This window comes from Cheilinus undulatus, linkage group 16 (genome assembly GCF_018320785.1).
Source record: "Cheilinus undulatus linkage group 16, ASM1832078v1, whole genome shotgun sequence".
In the NCBI taxonomy this organism is placed as follows: Eukaryota; Metazoa; Chordata; class Actinopteri; order Labriformes; family Labridae; genus Cheilinus; species Cheilinus undulatus.
Genome location: NC_054880.1, coordinates 19,311,118 through 19,331,745, shown reverse-complemented (window position 1 = coordinate 19,331,745; position 20,628 = coordinate 19,311,118). Strand labels below are relative to the sequence as shown.

The 20,628-nt window shown below is 41.0% G+C and overlaps 1 protein-coding gene across 1 annotated transcript in view; it reads left to right on the top strand.

Moving 5' to 3' along the window:
- The first annotated feature begins 2,912 nt into the window (after positions 1-2,912).
- Positions 2,913-20,628, top strand: part of efna3a (ephrin-A3a) — a 113,425-nt gene continuing 95,709 nt past the window's right edge. Inside the window, exon 1 of the mRNA XM_041809519.1 lies at positions 2,913-3,404. Coding sequence (XP_041665453.1) covers positions 3,295-3,404 — 110 coding nt within the window. The 5' untranslated portion in view covers positions 2,913-3,294. The remainder of the gene's footprint in view (positions 3,405-20,628) is intronic.

Sequence of the window (20,628 nt, the reverse complement as noted above, 5' to 3'; positions counted from 1 at the left end):
TTTGACTCGTGAAGAACCTGAGCAACAGTTAAGCATATCTGATCTTTTGGAATATGACCACAGTTTGAACAGCCTGGTCACACTGAATATGACTTTGACGTCATTCTGAAGTGATTAATGTAATCACATGACAAAGGAGGTAAGAGTCTCACACTAAATGAAAAGAAACATAGAGAGGAGATAGACTCAGTCAGTGGAGGGACAGTGAAGTGTTAGACCTGGAAAGTATTTGGGGTTATTTGGGGTGTTATAGAATTAAAACTTGAAGGGTTGTATTGCAACCAACCTGTTTTCAAAAGAAAGAAATGGCCAAACATGGCCACAGAAGGACGTGGCTTTAAAGGAAAGTGAAAACATAATTTAAAGAGACTTAAGACTCCAATCAAGGTGCTAGTTGTTTTGCGGGATAAACCCAGCCGTCACTTCAGTTCAGCTGTTCAGGACATGGCCTGTCTACACAGCAGTCTACATACAGGCCATTTAAGATGGAATGTGAACAGCCAAACAAAAAAGTCACATCTGAGCAAAATATCAGAATTGAGCATTAAGGACTGCAGTGTGAATGTAGCCATAGTCATGGTGCCAATAGTGGACTCACATAAGGCTTTGTTTTCAGCACAAATCTTTTGATGAGCACCACATGAGGCGTTCTCAAACCCAGATCACAGGTGTGTAGGAACCAAAGTGCATTAATGGTGCAGATAGCAAGTCCAGGATAGGGCATGTTTGACAGACAGCTTAGTCTGGGGCAGTGTGTGGAACTGTTTCTGTATTAGAAGCGCGTTTGTTGTTAATGACTTTGTTTTTGATTCTTGGAGAGCGTTTTGTCAGCTGCATCGTGTTTCCCCTTTTGAAATTCATTTGGACTTTTGCTTGCGACGCTAAAGTTGAAGCGTTTCTCTTATTGAAGCCGTTTTGTTTCCATTTAGAGTGTGTCTGGCTTTGGCAGACTGTTTGCCCTTACTGGCCACCGTACAGATCAGCGTATTAGCTGACTTGTAAGTTAGCCAAAAAACATTGTACGCTGTCATTGTTTCTGTTAACCAATGATTTATTTCTGTGTGTAAAGAGGAATTTATGTATTTTGCTTTGTACATCAATTAGTTTCTCCATGTTCCCTCTGCAACAAACGTTTTCACGCTGGGATTTAAGGGCAAAACTCAAAAGCAGCAACATCCAGGGTTTAAAAATCAGGTAAATTAGGAAGGTCAAAAAACTGCTGTTCCATGCGTATCCACTTGAGGCTGTCCAAAAAGCCAAGAAATCCCTGTTAGGTCCCATATTAAAACACCTATATTGACAGCAAAAATACTGTAAACATATTAACAGCTGTAATAAAAAGGGAATTCACCATCAAACTTTATTGGCACAAACTGTGAGAGGGAGATTTTTTTAAATTAAAACATCTTTTTTTTAAATTTTAGTAAGGCTAGTGTTATTTGTCTTTAGCATAACTGGGGATGTGTATTCATTCTTCTATTTATACTCTTTAATCAGAAACGTTTTAAAACTAATGACTATTAAAGTAAAGTTGTTATTGGGAAAGTTCAGGCTAAGCCGTGAATATGATGACCTGCTTGAAGGAGAAGGCCCAGAAACTGAACAAGAAACACCTGTCTAAAATACAGAGAGAAAAGACAACAAACACCGTGCAACGTGAAAGGTTTGACAGTCAGAGCATCAAATAAATCCATTTTATCTCACAAAGATGACATTTTACCCAGAATTCATTGCTTACGATGAATATAAATTTTGCAACTGTGCTTGTTAGCCTAAATAAAGTTAACTTGCCTGTGTGTAACTGGGTTCGCTAAACTTAGATTAACAAAGTAGCTTACTAATAAGCTGACTATTCTAAACCTAAACACTACAGTTGGGCCAAAACCTTGTGTCTCAATTTTTCATTATATTAATATTCTTTATAAATCAGGGCTACAGTGGGTTTTGACATATATACAGCTATAACAGTGTCAAGAAGGTGCTGACCATGACTTTTCAGTGTTAAATCATTTGCAAAATACAGCTTTTTATTCATTCCTTGTAAAGTGGGGATTTTGGAGATACGATGGGTTTTGGCCTGACGCCAGCGATAAGCTTCCCATGTCACATCCATTTACCAGACAATGCATTTCTAGACATAACCCAACTTTACTCTCAAAATCAGAATTCTCAACCAGCAGCAACGACTTTTGTGGTTGTGCAATGACCTCTTCATTGAAAAAAAATGGGCATACTTTGCCTAGCAATTACTTCTCATTACTATGCACCATGCATGATCACATTGGTTTCTCCTTTAATCTGTTATTCATTTGTTTATCACCTCTTTTTTCAGATTTTAAAGAGGATATTTTAACAGCATGCCGATAATTAACTATGGTAATGATTCAGGGTGGGATAATGATTCATATCACAGCTGTTAGGGAGGTTTTAAGGCCTTTTAAAGCTTGATCAAAAGTAAACGTCAACCCATTCACAGGGGATAAAACCTGTAGAATTTTAGAGATGTGACAGGAAGGCTGCTGGAACTTATTTGAACCTTTTCTCCAGAGTCTCACCTTCTATGTTCTTGTAATCTATACCCTCACCTGTTCATACTGCCTGTAATTATTGGTTTAATTTCAAACTTAATCCCCAACATAAACTGATCTCTTTACTTCTATAATTGACACGGAAACATTTCTTCCACGCAGTGCCTGAAATACTCACACTCCAACGCAAACATACACATAAACACACCCACACACGGTGCCTGTTTTGAGGGGGCGGGGCAGCAGAAGAGACCGGGCTCGTGGGCGCATCTCCTCCATCAGAGGGCGGGCTTGTAGCGTTGTGCGCGAGCGCAGCGTGTGGCCGCCGCTGCTGCTGCTTGATGAAGATGATGAGAGGAGCTGCAGGTACACAAACCTTTCAACGGAGACCCCAGCGGCTTTAAAGCTGTGTGAAGACCAACAAACACCGACCTCTGCTCAGCCTGTCAGTGAATGTGGAGCCTTTCTTGCCTTATTGTAGCCTGTTTTTTAACGAAAGACAAACAAATGCAGGAGTGACTTAAGAAGTGCGCAGCTGGTTTAAGAAAGAAGTCCACAAGTGAAGATGTCCAAATGGGTGTCGTCGCGATGGGATTTGAGTTGAGGAACACGTAACCACTCATAAGTCACCCTGACTCACTTCGTTGTTAAGGTAATAGGAAACTTAAAAAGACGTGTTTTGACCGCTGGGATGTTGTGAACGACAGCTCTCCTGGGATAAAAGGACGGAAGGACCCAGGGCTGGTGGACAAGCACCGGAGGGATTATGGCTTTCGCAACGTTTTCACTCAGCCTCATCACGCTCGTGCTTACAAACTTGCACCTGTCGCGAGCCAGTGACCGACATGCGGTGTACTGGAACAGCTCAAACCTCCTGTAAGTTGCTTTTCCTTTAGCAATTCGGTCCGTGTTTTCTGAAATGTAACTTGTTTTTGTGGATGCGCACCTGTGCTGAGAACTTGCTTTAAAGACAGCGGTCAATCCTCCGCTGCGGCGCGTTTCTTTTGTTCACAGCACTGAGCCTTTGAAGCACCGCTGAAACATTAAATAACCTCAAACAAGCCAATTATTCGCCCTAGTTTAAAGATAAAGCGACAGACTTTCATCTTGCCTGTCTCTTTTACATTCCTTTTTATCTTTAAAAAAAAATTGAAAATTTGGCTTTCTTTCCCGGTCTTTATTCAGTTAGAGTAACAGTAATAAACCTCCACTGGGAGACTTGTTTCTACAGTGTTCCTTCTTTCCGCCCTGCATGCAGAGTGCTTACCATATAAATATTTGATTTCTATCCCACATTTAGTCCATCTGCTGCTTCACAATAATGACTCATTTAAGCAGTCATCTTTTCATTTACCCTGCTTTTAGTTTTCTTGTGTCCATCATCCTATTCTGCCTCCATGCAGCGCTAATACATCACATGCACAGCAGAAACTTCCCCAAATAAGCTGGAGTATGGATGTATACGCCTGCTTTAAATGAGGTATGCTTGTCACACACATTTATTAATGTATTCAGACATGTCTGTGCCTATCCTTGGACTCTTCCTACTACAGGAAGGTTGCTTAGCTCAGGTAAGCTCCCCCAGGCTACCCCCCCTCTCTACCTGTGAGCTATAAAGCCGGCTTGCTGTGGGGCAGAGATCGATGTGGATTCTCCTGCCTTTGTCTTCTCATTAGCCAACAGTGAATCCATCTTTCTCACATTCTTTTTATCTCCTCTCCTCACACAACCTCCCCTCTTTGCCCCCTTCCTCCTCCCCCTCCCTCTTCTCTATCCGTGTTCTTCCTCCTCTGTCCATTTGTATTCACCTCAGACGCGGGTTCCTCTCCTATCGCCTCTCTCTATCTCATACTTGGTTATTTTCTTCCCCTCTCTTATTTTTTCAGCCACCAGCCGGCCTGTCCCCCTCAATTCCCTGTTTTCTGCATCTCATTACCGCCCCCCCATCTGCTTCTGGTCCTTCATTCACCTCCCAGGCTCTCTGTGCACATACAGTAGTTGAGTAGAATAAGAAATTGTATGGAAGTTATTTGCTTGTATGTGGGCGTCCAATATTTGAAGGTTTCCTCAAGGCAAACAGTGTGAAAACTGCTGTAAAACCTGATAGAAATAGTCAAGGTGGTGCTGCAGCACTGTCACTTTCACATTAATGTCAATCCGTGAGTAGCAGACATGCATTCATAACCATTTTTGATTCATGACTGCAGGTAATCTCATCCCTTTGACATTAGAAATATGGATTCACTTACGTCTAAGCTCTGATTTTAGAGAGCTTTTATCATTTATAGCCCTATATTTCAATTTTAATCAGTGTTATTGTGTGTAAAGTCCAAAATAATTCAAAAGCATGGCTTAGGAAGTCATTCAGTAGCACTTTCTGTGGAGTTTGAACTCAAATTTATGGGTTAAACCAACAGATATGTACCCACATTAATGAATTCAGAATACTGAGAGGCTGGAAGGGAAAAGAGAGTGAGAGAGACAAAGTGCAGGTGTGAGTCCTCGTGCATGCATGTGTGAAAAAAAAAAACCCTCTCTTTTCTCCACGGTGAGATACAAATCTCTAAAATAATGCAAAAATTGACCCAGTTTGCAGGTAGCAGACAAATCCTCAGAGGCTATGGCAAGAATACTGATGGCCATCAAGCTTTAAAAAAGGCCTCAGGCTTGGAGCCACTTTCTCCACCACTCTGTCTGCATGCATAGGGAGCCTGAAGAAGGTCTTGCAACGTTCATCAATGCAGCTCTTTCCCTCTTCCAGGAGATTCAGAGCTCAGGAAGGGAAATGAAGGCAGCCACAGGGAGCCATAAACTGAAGGCCTTGAGGGATAAAAACTGTGGTTGAAAACTTAATGTTTTACCCTTGAGCACAGAATTCAGTGCAGATGGTTATGGCACAGCTGGAAGAAATGGGATCACTCAGAAGCCAAGCTGTTTGTCCCATAGCCATGAAAATTTATGATAGGATAGCTAGAAATGTCCTGCTCTGGTTTATAGGAAAGGCAAAGGGAACTGTCACACAGATGATATCCTGTAATGCTATGCTGTTTGATTCTTTCGTTGCAGTTTTTCAAGGTAAAGAAGATCAGGTGATTTATTATACCTTCTTCCTCCGTCGCAGACAATTTGAACCGAGATGTCTCGATTATCATAACCCAAAGAAATGGTTCTTTGATTATCGCCCAAGTCCGTCACGATCTCACTACCCCCCTATTAGAAAGTGTTGCTCTCAGCTTCCGTTCGCAGCAGTGCGCCTGGCCAACTCGTTACAGATGTCCCCGCTAATGGCTGACTGAGGCAAGAAAAAACACACACGCAGGCCATTAAATCATCTCGCATCTGAGGCCATCTGCCAATTAGAGGGGGGAGATGTGGAACATCTTGAGAGCACACGGGAGCAGCGGTGCACTGCGGTAGCCTCGCCTACCCACAAGCGGCGTCCTGTGCTCCCGCCACCTCTTCCTATCAGGTGTTTGGCCTTAGCGGCTCCACAGGCTGAGCCTCCATAATTGGGCACCCCATGTCAGCATGATCAAAACTACGGCGCAGCTTCCATTCACTCCTCCCCAAAGCCACGCATAGCGTCTCTTCTCATGCTAATAACTTAGCAGGACACCAAAGCAAGAAGCCTTTGCACAGGCGTGGAAAGAAATAGCAGGGAATTGGGTTTGAAAATGTGCCACAAATCTCTCTGCTAAATCGCCGTCCCCTCACCCGCTCAGCAAGATGAAAGTCTTCCTTTACTGTTTGTGGCTGAGTTACAGCTCTGCGTGCTTCATGCTACACATTACGACCCTGATTTGGACCTGAAACGATATCCATCAAGCCCCCAGACCTGATGATGAAAAAACAACACAATCCCCAGTACACAGTATCCGGCGCTACAAAATAAATTATCACCTTGACAAATAGCTTCCCTGAGAGTTCGAGGTACAGAGGCCCGGTGATCAATGTTGAGTCGAGGTGCCGTCTTACTCAACAGGCTCATTAACCGCCAGGTCGGTCTATGGGGGTGGGTGCAGAGCAAGATGGAGTTGGAGGTGGGTCCCAGCGGGGCGATGTAGATCCCTGACACCCTACAGGGAGAGGTCTAAGATATTTAGTTGCAGTAAACTGGATCAAAATTGAGAAACAGAAAAAGTGGAAAGATAAAGTGATGGATAGGACAGAATCAAAAACTAGATGCAGGGAAAGAAGAGGATGTAAAGATGAATATGACTGTAGGAAAGAGGTTAATACAATGGAAGAAGAATGTATCAGAGAGGGGAAAAGTGGAGCAGTCTTCAAGGAGAGGCATACAAAGGCAAGATTGATTGAGTTGGCCAAAAGTCAGAACAGGTGAAAGAGAGTGCCGGTTTTACCGGATATGGAAGTAAGGTGATTTGGCTGAAGGTGTTGCAACGTCTGTTTCTGAGGAGATGAGACCCACGCGTGTTGATCCGTGCAAATTCGGACACAAGCTGGGTCATTCATGTGGACCGATGCTCAGAGACAATAGCAGCCGCCATTCACCTGCGCAACACAGTGAATACAAGAGACAAGTGGATTCGATACCTGATTACATACATGTCCGTCTGCCTGCAGCTCCGTCTCTGGGCTGTCTCGCCAATCTTGCATACAAATGCATCTTATTCACTGCCGTTCACTTTTTTTTTTACTTTCATTGTACCATAGAAGCACCTCAAGCACTGTTGAGAGCATATAGCTTGTCCCTTGGTTGCTGTGATTTTAAATAGAGTAAATAACCATGATTGAAAATTGACTTTTGATTTGTTTTTAAATTAAGTATGACTAATGAGTGATTCTGCTCTCCATCCATTCAAGTTGCTTCTGAGCTTTTATACTCTCTACATCCTTCTGTCTCTCAGACATCCTCAAGATTAGATTGATGAACAGCACTTTTAAATAGATAGCTGACTTGACAACACCTGGCTTCATTATGCTGTGGATGTGCGGTGGTGTCTCAAAGCTTATTGGTTTGCTAAGTGGTGTGCTTGGCAATTTTAGATCAGTGGAATCTGCTCTGAGTCACACAAATGGACGCAGAATCACTGAAAGGATGTTTAATGCTGCATATGGATCCCAGAGTGGGTGTGCGGATCAATACATTTATATGGTATGGGAAGGTGAATGGACCCTGGCCAAACAAAATCACAAGGTTGCCTTTTGAGTGGCAATCAATTTGGATGCATCAGGTGATCAATGTCCAAATGCATTTTTAATTGGATTTCACGGTGTCAGTAAATCGGCATGAAGTATTTGGGGGCTCAGCTCGGGAAGCTGAGATCAAGTGTTGCCTTGGAAGAGTGTGCTAGAGAATTGATTATTACGGGCTTGTCAGTCACTGCTCCGGGGTTCATGCTCCATTGAGGCCTTAACTACAAGGCCTTGGTGGAGCAGCAGCGCCTGCTTCAGAGAATACAAAGGTTGAAATGGCAAGAGCCTAGATAGAGCTGAGATAAAAAGACAGAGATGCATCTGAGAAGGACTGTGAGGGATAAACAAACTTTAGTTATTCCTCCACAGTATAAAATTCAAAAAGTGTTTCATCACCACTTTGATTATTGATTCTACCTGCTTAAAATATTTAAAAGTACCCGAAAAAATCAGTATGCAGTTTATGCATGCATACATTTATTTCTAATGCCTTACTACTCATCTGCTTAACACTTTAAAATAGCTGTTTGAGGCAGATGACCGTCCACTAAGGCAGGGGTTCGAAAACTTTTTGGGACAAGGGACCCCTTACAGAGCAGAGAATTTTCCAAGAACCCCCACATAACCCTCACACTGATTAAACATACATTATCAGCCATTTGTACTCCTAGATGCCGTATTCTTCAACCTAAATACAAGCTCTTGTCCAATTAAGTGTAGCTTCTTACTTTGTGTGATCTCTTGAGCAGCCAAATAAGCAGCCCTCTGTGCTTTTTCTGAGGTTGTGGTCAGGTTCACCATTCGTGATTTCTAGTGGATGTATTTCTCACCCTTTAGTCAAAAAAATCTTTTGTTTTGTCCTTAAACTCTGCATCCTTTGTTATCAGCTGATGCTTTAGCTTGGCGGGCTTCGTGGCTTCACATGAAGACACACAACACATTTCGGTCTTCCTTTGCTGTTCTCAATAAAATTAGCTAAACTTGAGATAGCTGTCATATTTTCTCAGAATAGCTGGTTTGGGCCTAGCATCACTTGATGTAGTGTCATGCTTAAATATTCATCTGTTGTTGCTAGCTGGACCTGCACACCAAAGGCGTCCTGAGCAAAGTAACTGATGCATGACGAGTGACAGATTTACGTGATATGGCACAATCATATCTGAGTTTTTATTGGCCCTAAGCTGACTTATGTAGTAGTCATTGGTTTAGTATGGTTGTTTTATGGTGCAGTGGTCCCTATATGTATTGGTTTGCTTTTTAATGGCATGGCATTACTTAAATAATTTATTTTAAATTTATTTTGCAGACCCCCAAGCTGTGGCTCGCGGACCCCCAGGGGTCCCCGGACCCCAGTTTGAGAACCACTGCACTAAGGAGTCTGGTTCTGCTCGGCGATTCTACCTTTAAAGGGAGTTTTCTTTATTTTTTAATTTTTGAGACTTCTGGTCAAGTTTCTGAAAGGAATTGCAGATAAGAAAGGAGCCCAAATCCATCATGCTGAAATAGAGTTCAGTCAGGACCACTTTGTCAAGAAATGCACATGATTTTGGTTTATAAATTCTCCTTATCAGCAGTTAATTTGCTGTCATTGCTTTTATTTATATTTGGCAGTGTGGCTGTCGGGATCTGCCTGCCCGTCTGCTGTGGAAAGCATCAAGAAGGAAAAGCACACGTTCCTGCTTTGCTGATAAGGAATGCTTCAGGGAGGAAGAAAAGCAGAAAAAAAACGCTTGAGCAGGCATCAATGACAACAGAATGACACTGATTAAGTCAGGAGGAGAATGAAGGAGAAGCTGGGGTGGAGGAAGGTTACTAAAGCAGCTTGCAGGGGAAAGGGCAGAACATAGCCAGGTAATAGTAGTTTAAATAAGGCAGCCTAAGTGTGATTAGCCAAGAGCATGCTTAGAACAAATTAGCTGGTTGTCAGGTGATCTCAATTATGGCAGCGTTTGACCCCCTGCCCTGCCTGAACTAATGCTGATTTATTCAACAAACTTCAAAGTTGAAATAATGAGAATAGACTTATGCCAACGATGGTCTGCTGATTGTGGCTAAAACTACACAAACTCATTTGTACATACGCTCGATGGTTACTGTTGATGTAAGTTGATATTTACAGCTGATACGTTGGTTAAAAAGATGGGCAGAAATATCATATCTACCCATACCAATAATTAGCTTTGTAAGCTAAAAATCTTACAATGCTACAGTTTCATTTAGCAGAGACTTTTATCTAAAGCAACAAACAGCTAAGAGTAAGTACAACACAAGCAAAGATCAAGACAAGAGGAAGCAACATTAGTGAGTGCACCAAAGTGCTTCAAGTCCATTTGGATGAAGGTGCTGCCATGCAGTGGTTGAGGCTATGCCCACAGTGTAAAGATGCACATGGTATACCACCGATAATATCCTGCATCACTAGTTGGGAGTACAGGTAAAACTGTACATTACACTAGTCTGTCAATCTGGAATTTAACAGATAAAACATGAGAAAACCTTGACTACTCTGTTAATATAAAGTCTCCCAAATTTGTGTTTTTTCCTTTTTTCTCTCTCTCTGTTACCTGTTGAGGTCTTAAGCCCCCGAAGCCTCCTCAGCTCCCTGATTACGAGGAATTGGCAGGTTTGGTGGTCCATTATAGCCTTTTCATGGGCTCTGATGAGAAAATGCCGAGGGACTCGTCTAGAACTACCCCAGGTGAGGGGGATTCAAATGAAAAGAAACATAGTTAGGGACTTCATACTCCATCAAAGCCATTAGCATTCCTTGCGCTCCAAGGTTATAAAAACTGCACTTAACTGGCACTGGGAACCCACAGGAGATAGTCCTGATCCCAGACAGGTAGAACCAATTTCAGACTCAATGATTTGAATGCAAATGCTTTCTACAAAGAGGGCTTTCCTACTTCCGAATGGCAGCTCCACAGTACATTACACTGGGAGTCGGCACTGCCTTGCCCGTTACCCACTGGGAAATTACTCTGCTGCTATGATGGAAATGGCTGCCATGTAGGAAAAAGATCAAAGCTGTTGATAGTTGGATGGTCACTGGCTGGAGTTTGATTATTTGGGAAATGGGCCTTGTTACGCTACATTGCCCGGAAAACGATATGGCAGCCACAGCAGTTGGTCAAAATAATTTGTTTTGTTATTGAAGCAGAAGGCCTCTTCTGAGGTATGGCAATTCAGGCGGTATTTCTCAGCGACCAGCACCCTCAGAGTTATCAGTGTCCCTTCATAAAAAAGGCAGCGAGTGAGGACACAGGTTTGTGCTCTGTCATATCTTGTTCTCTGTTCATTCCCTTCAGGTTGTGAGCCGTGACAGGTCTTCCCTCTAATGCTCTCGGGTGCTTAACAACAGCGGTTGTACGGAAGTGGAAACTGTCCTCACAGCTTAGTGGATGATACGGCTCGAGTTTTCCTTTCATGTGAGGGCAATTTCGAATATGGGCGACGCAATAATTAGGTATTCTGTTATAATTGAGATTTTTCCCTTTGAAGATGTAATTATACCAAGGTCTGAGACCCTTTGGCAGCAGTCATCTCTGTAATGAGAATATTTGAAGAAAATTGAAATCTCTCTCTAGCTCTCTGTGCATCCAGAATGACAAAAAGTAATTTGACCCTTCAGCTGCAGCAGCCGCCACCTCAGTGGCTTAATGTATCCCTTTTATATTGTTAGAGGGAACATTTAAATCAGTGCATCTTCAAGCGAAACTGCTCCATTACAAATATGATAGCAGAGTCTTTAGAGCTTGAAGGTGTGATGTAAGTGGATTGGACGGGAAGCTACCTTCTGGCAAAAGAATTAAAGTTACATTCATGTGAGGAAGCTGGAGGGCTGTGCGGCACAAAATTTTCATTTGCAGATATTTAGATACTCTGCCTGGTGAGCTAGATACACAGAGTCATTGAAGAGAGCCTGTAGCTGTTGTTAACTCTGCAATATGACCTGTACACACAAGCCATTACAAAGTGTTTGAGGCAGGATTGTCTGGGAGGAGGTCAAATGGCCTATTAGTACTTTTCCAGGGAGTCAGCACTCCATTTAAGAGGGACTGTGAACAGCACTGTTAAAGTGAAAGTTGGCGTGTACCCTGGAAGAATGTATACAACACTAAATTACATGTCTATCCAATTACAAATCACACGATTTCACCCCTTTTCTGGGACTCAACTGTTGAAATCAGCAGTAACGTATCCTGCTGATCCCCCTTTTGTTGCTTAGTTAACTTTATGTCGGCTTAAATTTGCTAACAGTCAAACCAACGGAAGAAACTGGCCTGCCTTTGCTGGATGTTTTGAACTTCTCAGTTCATTTTTGATGTGCATTGGTTCAGACCAATAAGTCTAGATGCTACAACTAATCAGTGCGGTCAAACAATTGGCTTAACGGTATGCTAATGTTGTTAGTTCTAATATCAAAGCTACAGGTCACAACAAAATTAGGTATTTACTACAAGATAATCAACCTATTTTGAGTTTGAACCCCCCTCTGGACACAAATTGGCAAAGTCATGAAACTGTGGATTGTCATGTGGAACAAAATGATGGCTGATTATGGAGTGAGCTGACAGAGAGGCAGGATTCTCTCATCTCTGTGCTTCCCTACATGGTCTATCCTTGTTCTTGCCTTCTCCTGCTGTCACCCACAGCTGTGTGGATAAAGTGGTCTGTAGAATGTAGACCATATTGGGATAGTCAGAACTTCCTACCTGTTATCCGCTATATTTTTTATCTCTGAAGTTGCATTTGACCATGACATCTCTTAAATTCCTAGAGGCTGGACTGTGGTTGTTAGTGAATTGAATCTGGTAGCATGGTGTGGTGTGCTGTTTTGGCCATATCTTTGCTTTCCACATTCAATAGGAGCAAAACAGTTAAATCTATTATTATTTGTGATGTACTGACATCTCTCACATTTCCAGAACTGTTAAGTTTTTACACTTAATTCATGTGGGCCAGTCTTAAGGATGTTTCCATCCATCCATACATATATTTTTTTTTTCACTGGTCTATAAAGTGGAAGCAATCTTGTTCTTGTATGAAAATGCCTCTACAGCATACAACTACAGGTTGTTCTTGGCCTGACTTGAATCAGGTTAGATGAAAATCTGTCTGAACAGGAGGGAGACCAGATACCTCTTCCAGAGCAAATAAAACATGAGCTTAGAGATTCATTCCCAGCTAACAGAATGTTGCTCAGCTCTGAATGTCTAAGTCAAAATAAAATATCAAAAATGAAGTATTTAAAAAGACTAATGTAAAATTCAGTACCAATATACTCTTGCCCCTAACACTTAGCTCTACCCCTGGGTTGTATGCAGTTACATCTAGGGTTGGGGTGTCCCAGTTCTCGTTGGGATGTAGGGGTATGGGGAAGTTCCAGGGTATATGGACTTTAAACTGAGATTTTGCCAGTGGCATACTCCAGACTGAGTGCTATGGGAAACCTCCTGGAAATAATTTTGAATCATGTTTTTATCAAATGCTGTTACAAGCTTTTTGACAAGCTTTTAAAGAATGTTCAGGACTCTCATTGCGTCAGTTTACAGAAATGACTTCTAATGATGCATTGGGAACTTGCAACTGTTTTGAGAAGCACAGGGGAAATAAAAAACGAGTGGTACGGGCAAAGGTTGGAAATGGGACTGAAGCCTCACTGGTGTTTACTGTTGACTAGAAGTAACTGTTGGTCAGTGCTGGACTGCTGTTTGTAGCTGCAAGGCTGGAAAAGGACGTGGGCAGACAGTTAATGCTGGTTCATTGACAGACAGATTTATCACTCTATTAGTCTTGGTGAACGGCAAAAACACAAAAACAACACTTCTAATTCCAAAGCTGTATGTGGTGGTGTTTTACTTGCAACACTGGCTTGTGATGCATGTTTACCAGGTTACAGTGAACAGGTTTGTTTCATGGATTGACTAGCTTTCAGTATAAATATTGTTGCAGCTTGTTAAATCCACAAATATGCAGCCTGCTTATGGCTTTGAGTCAGCCTTATTCTCTTCCTTTGATTTCACTGAGGGCAACTGGGAACAGTTAAGTTTTAGTGATGCAACATTTTCTGTTTTAATCGGAGTCATTGCTGCAGTGGCTCAAACATCGAACACTTAGTACAAAGTCAGCAGATCAGAGTACAACTTTGTCAGTGGCCTCACGCTCTTTTCTTCTCTTTCTTGTTTCTTTATCTTCAACATCATCATTTAATCAGGTCTCATGTAGTTCTGCATCAAAAATCTATGTAGAATTCATTTGCTACCTTGATGTGTAAATTCAGTTATGGTTAATACATGAGCTACGCATAATCATGTCTCTCTACTCTCACACGTGCACTTTTTTTTTCTTCCTGGTGTTCTTGCCCTCTGATTTACACGGACAATACGTGACACACTACTGGCATCCTCCGTCAATGGGTGTGGGGGTTTCTCTCCCCTCCTCTCTATGGATCAGTGTGTATTATCGGTAGGAGCTCTACTGTACTGTCTGTTATTTGCATTTCTAACAGCAGGAGGTGGTTAGGGCCTGCTTGTAACTACTACATTTTTAACACTTGACTATTGATGGCTAGATTATCAGGGAACATGAAAAGAGCCCAGGAATCTACTTGATGAGCATACTCCCTGTTAAATTTTCCTCTTGGCTGAGTACAAATATCCACCATTGCTTTTTTCTTAGATATTTATTTGGCCTGTTCTAGGGCTGTATCAAAACATTGGAATACAATTTAAAATAAACACAAACGTGTATGTTTTATATTGATTTTTCAAAGTGAACATTATAATACTCCTTTTCTAAACTGCCAACTTTTTGGCTCTTTTCTTTGATGTTTGTAAGCTAAAGTGCAACATGTATTTATTTGCGTAGGATTTGTTTTAATGTTGATTTTTTTTCTTAAAGTTGATAAAGACCTCTCAGTAAGGTATAACCAGTGTCATTTTTTAAAGAACAAAAAGCACTGTGAATACTTAAATTCATGGAGAGCAATAAGGCAAAAGGAAATTTTGCATTTTCACCCTGCAGTTTGACATAAAAGTTTTCCTGGTAAACAAGCAGCAGTCTGTTTTTTGGAATCTCCCTAAGGGCGAAAAGTTTAAACTGTCTGCCTGTGTGCGGTTTCCATTTAGTTCAGATGTCCACACTTGCAGGCACTTTGCTAATATGTCACTCTTTTAGAACCATCTGTTTTTGCCTGTTTCCAGTCTAACCATCTTTCAACATTGACATTAACACTAATGGCATATTCCTGTTTTTACGATTGGCATGATTATGAGCTAACAATTAAGAAAAGTGGTTAAAAAGTGGCACCAAATCCTGCTGGTCTGGTGTGTCTTTATGTTTTGCAGCACATTCTTAGCAGGGAAGTGGCCATTTGCAATACACGGTGAATGGGGCAATCACATTAGGTCTGTCAGTGTGTGACAGCTCTTTATACTGGTAAATAAACAGCAACCAACTGTTTATAAATTTACTTAGCTCTTATATCTTTCTGAAAATGAGCACATTTTTTAAAAATGTGACAAAACATATTAATCTCAAATACACTGGTTGAATGATGAGAAATAAGCAATGATTTAATGCTAATTTAAAGATCATCAGTATTTTCCTAAAAGTTTATTGTGTAGCATATGGTGTCATAAAAATGTTGCATAAATCCATACACAAGAAAAAAAAGTTGCAAATTATAGTTTTAGCTTGTTATACCTGCCCCCCCCCCCCCCCTTTTTTTTAACCCTTTTTACTAGTGATGTTTCTTTGCCAATATTTACCCATCTGATTAACAAGAACTCATAACTGCATTTAGTCAGCAAGTCTCAATACAAATACCTACATTCTCTGATCCAACGTCACACTGCAACAGTGCAAAGTTGGTTTGCAGAATGTAGCTAAGGTTAGTGGTGCTAGCTCCGTAGGCCTGTGATCCTCTTTTCAGGTTAAAGTCCACATTCCTTCGTGGAATATTGTGACTCAATCTTCAGTTACATGCGAGTATAACCTGACACAACCTCTGGACAACTTTATGTTCATTTTCTTTATCAAAATAGTGCTAAACTTTACTGTTCCTACAAGACGCTATTGGTGCTATCAGTTAGCAGTTGTTTATATAGCGCTCAGCAGTGTGGTTCTTGAAGCAAAATCCCATTCATTTTCTCCATAGTGGATTTTATCAAAGTTAGACACACCACAAGCTGTCTAAGTGTGAAACGATGGTATATGCACAAGTAGAAGACAAATAAAAATAGTTTATTCATGATATTAGCCAAAAATGCTACAATAACCACAATCCTTGAGTGTCTGATTGGTGGGGTCTTCGATAACCATGGAAATGTCTACCAAGCCACAACGCAGGCTGTCAACTGTTGATGATGACATTGCATGCTGCCTTAGTATGAAGGGATAAATGCTTAAACTACTATAATACAACATTATCATTTCAGATAAAATCAATACAATAAAGATACGTGTAGAAAAAAGATAATTATATGGCTTGAAAGCTTGGAAAGCTAGCATGACAAGGAAAAAATGAATCGCAACGGATTGTGGGATATGTAGTTCCTTGAGCTTTGTAGAGAAATATGTACATAGTGTTGTACCTTTGCCTTTTTCTCAGTTTTTGAATGCTGTTTTTGCACCAAATCAAATGTTTTATTGTCATGAGTTTTCAGGTAGTTGTTTAGCTCGGTCATGCATTAAAAGCATTGTGATAAGGGTTTTACAAAATGGCGATGGGGGATTTGAATGGTAAATTTTACTTCCAGAACCAGTACCGCCGAAAAAGTGGGCTGACCTTGTAGAGCTCTTTTGCATTACATAGGATTGTGTTGGCAGGCAGTAGCCATTAAAAGTAAGGACTAATAGTGGCTTTGTCAGAGTTAGAGTGCTTGACTGACATTATGGGCATGAAATGGAAAAAAGAAAAAAGAAAAAACAAAACAAGCTGATAGTAGTTCAGCCAACTTGTATTTCTGATGACCACTACAAAGGCATCTGTCTTTAACCGTTAAGCTTGCTAATCACGCTCGTCACTACTTTTGATATTGTATCATGAACCCATTATTGGAATAAATGCTGTGATATTTATTGTATCATCTGTTCAGTGTATGTCTGTAGTTTGTTCAGCTGTTTTTTCTTGCTCTAGGCAGACAGACATCTGTGTCTGGAGATGTTGATTTTTACCAGCATTTTCTGCAGTACATATAAGGAAAACAGTGTTCTTTTTCTCATAGTAGTAACCTTTGTAATACTGTGTGGGACTGTTCTTAGACCAGCGTAGTGTGTAAAACTGGGAGACACACAGCCCAGATCCCCACCATGCTGTGTGTGGGTGTATAGAATATCAATGTCCTGCTGAGCCTCGCACTAATTGTGTACATTTGTGTGTGCGGGGCTCCTATCAGGTTGCATTTAGATGTTTTCATGTCTGATTGTTGTCTGGGTTACTTGCGTACGTGTGTTTGCATACATGCTTATTTGATTGTTGAAGGTAGGGTAATGATTGCGTCTCGGTCTTCTCCCTCACGCCTGTGTTTCCTCTCATTTGCCTCGCCAAGCAGCATCCCTCTCCGTCTTCCTGCCGTGTTGTTTGAATTTTTTTTTTTTCTGCACAGCCCTTCTGTTTCTGCTCAGTTCTCACCTTGTGTGGAGTCAATGGGAAGTCCCCAAAGAGCGCTTCGCTCAACCGCATTACTGTGCGTGGGAGGAGAGTGGGCACTACCGCCCATTTCCCTCCCTTTAATTTATTGCTCTATTGCAATTGAGGGACTGAATCACATATATTGTGTCATTATTTAGAAATCCTTTGCCCTGCTTCACATGTGCTTGCCTCTCCTGCACTGTTTTCTCTGCAGTCTCCGGTGTGTGCGTCTTGATATATGTACAGTAAGAGATAGATGGTTATGATAAATAGATTTGCTTTTGCAGCACTTAAAAGGGATTCTGTGCCACTTCCCAGGAGGAAGAGGAAAAGAAAGTGGCAAAAAAAAAAGTTATGACAAAAAATAACCCAAAGGGAGAGGAAGAAAGTCAGGTTGGGGGAGGGACGTGTAAGGGGAAAAAGGAGATGGAGGAGGGAGATATAAGGCAGTGCAGAGATGTAAAGGCTGGGAGAGGGTAGAAGTGGGGATATAGGGGAGCGGGAGGAGGAGGGGGGTGTTCGTATGTAGCAGAAAGGAAGACTCTGTATGGAGAATATTAATGGTGTGTCAGGAAGTGGAGTATCTTTAAAGACCTCAACCTTTCCTCTGGTGCTCATGCGTACTGCGTGTAAAACTAGCAGCTTAGATTCACTGCTGCAAAACCAGGAAAGAGAACTGCATCAATGGCAGATTTTTACCCACTTACAAACATAACCATGAGTTATATCTGCAGGGAACATTGTACCAAACACAACAGCTGGAAAGGAAATTAAACTGAGAAAGTAACACTCAAAATATCACATTTGGTCCATTTTTTTCACCATTTTAGAACAGCATCATCAAGCATTTGTTTGGCCCGACAGAACATGTTTATTGGAGGTGACTTGTTTGTTTTTCTCTCATTATCAGAATCAGTTTGCCTCGAGGTACAGATCTGGCCCGCAACACCTGCTCCACTCGCTGATTCAGACACAGCAAACATCTATCTATCTATCTATCTATCTATCTATCTATCTATCTATCTATCTATCTATCTAATCTTATCTACATATACTTCTATACCTCTCTGTAAGACTCTATATCTCTACATCTCAGCATCTCTCTCTCTATCTGTTCCTCTCACTCTATAATCCAGCCACTGTATCCATTTCTCTTTATCTCCCCATCCTGCAGTGTCAAAGTCCAGCAATGATAAATAAACCCTCTGAGACCGACGTTTTTGTATATGACAAGAAGTGAAACAGATTATAAAGAGTTAAATAACTTCTGAACCATAAATTGTAGCCACTTACTTTTTCTCTTGAATCCCTCCATTGTGTTGTTATAATAATGCTATAAATGCCTTTACAGAAGCTTTCCTAGTGAGCCTGGAACTTGGGTGACTTTCTGGGGCATTTAAAGATTAAATTCAAACCAGTAAACCTTACTTTTTATCAATTTCTAAATCCATTTTAATATTGTTTCTACCACTAGTGGCTAATGCTATCAGCCATTTGGTATCCCACAATGCTTTCCTATTAAAATAATATTGTGACAAACAACTCCATTGTGTGTAACAACCATCCCCCTGATGGGATTGGTTGTCACAATGTGTCAGAGTGTCTGATAGTAAATACCTCTTTGTTATTATAAGTTGGAAAATGTGAGGGATTCACATTTCAAGCCAACACCCTAAGCTTCAATTTAATGTAATGACTAATGAAAGATGTTCTGACGATGACAAATGCAAACTAGACTAAAAAGTGTGACAACCAACCCCATTCTCCCTTAGCCCAGGTTAGACAAAATGGTTAAAAATAACAGAGGGCTGGAAGGCTTAAGAGTGGTTAGTGCCTTCAAATGCAGATTATATTCTGGTACAGGAGTAACTATGTAAAAACAAACCCCAGCCAAAAATGTGTTATTTAACTGCTAATCCACCATTTTGTTGTTTTCTTCACAACCATCTAGCAATTCTAAAATTTTTCTTGCAACCACCATGTTTAATTTCATTGTAGTAGTGATTCAATAGACACATTTATGGAAATCATAATTAAAACAACGGTCTAGACAGGAGTTGAGTGTCAAATATAACTGAGCACAGAACGATTAAGATGTATGAAAAACACAGAAACTATAAAAACATAAAAATAGAGGCAATATTGTATGTTATTTTACATTTTTTTTCTGTTCTATTAACAGATACAACACATTTTTATGAATAGGTGTAAACTAGAAAAGCACTCGGAGAGCGCAGACCTCCACCATCAGCCCTATCTCCCAGTCGTGAGGAATCCTTTAAAAACATTCCTGGATTCAGACAGTGATCCGGATTACTCCCTCCCCGGTGGGGTGGAGACACAGTGAGGCAAAGCATTGGCTTCACTACATGTGGTCATTGCGGAACCCATGAGCACCCATGGTCTCACTGGACGACTGGAAGTCATGGCAGATGGTGAATATTCCTCTATTCCTCCCAGCATTGTGAGTATTGTCGCTACAATTTGCTGTCTTTCTCTGTGTTACACTCCAACTCGTCTCCTCGACCAGGCGTGTGTCCTTCAAAGTCTATACACTCCAAAACTTTGAATAAGTAACTCATGTCCGCCATCTCCTGGTGTAAAGTGGTAACAGCACAGACCTCTGCCATTAGCCCTATCTCCCAATAGTACAGAATCCTTTAAAAAATTCCTGGATCCAGACGGTGATCCGGATCGCTCCAAAAATCTAATCAGTTCTTCGTTATGCCATTTCTGACATTTCCTGAAAATTTAATGAAAATCTGTCCATGACTTTTTGAGTTATATTGCTAACAAACTAACTAACTAACAAACGAACAAACCCACCCGATCACATAACCTCCTTGGCAGAGGTAATACTCTTTCAGCACTGATATAACGCTCATGAGACAATAATTATAAAAGCTGTACTATGGCTTAAAAGAGCTTAAAAAAAAAAAAAAAAAAACGGTATCAGTCGACCCTTCAAATAAGTGCCATTTTGGTAGCCTAAATAAACCAAAAAATACATGTCTGTACACATTTGTCAGTCTAGTTGCATGCATACTTATGTGTACTTTGGGAACTTTTGTTAAATAGTCAAATGCGCGTAAGTGCATGTGTTATTCTGCATGCATTGTTGGAAATCCCTGTCCATAGTGGTGTATTCCTCTCTACGTATACTTAAACACTAATGCATCTCTTTATTAGGTTTACCTGTTAAACTGCTTATTAACACAGATAACTTGATCAGTCAATCACTAAATTCTGACCCTACCTTTTGAATATTAAAGTAAAATTCAAGACTCATCAGACTAGGCATGTTTT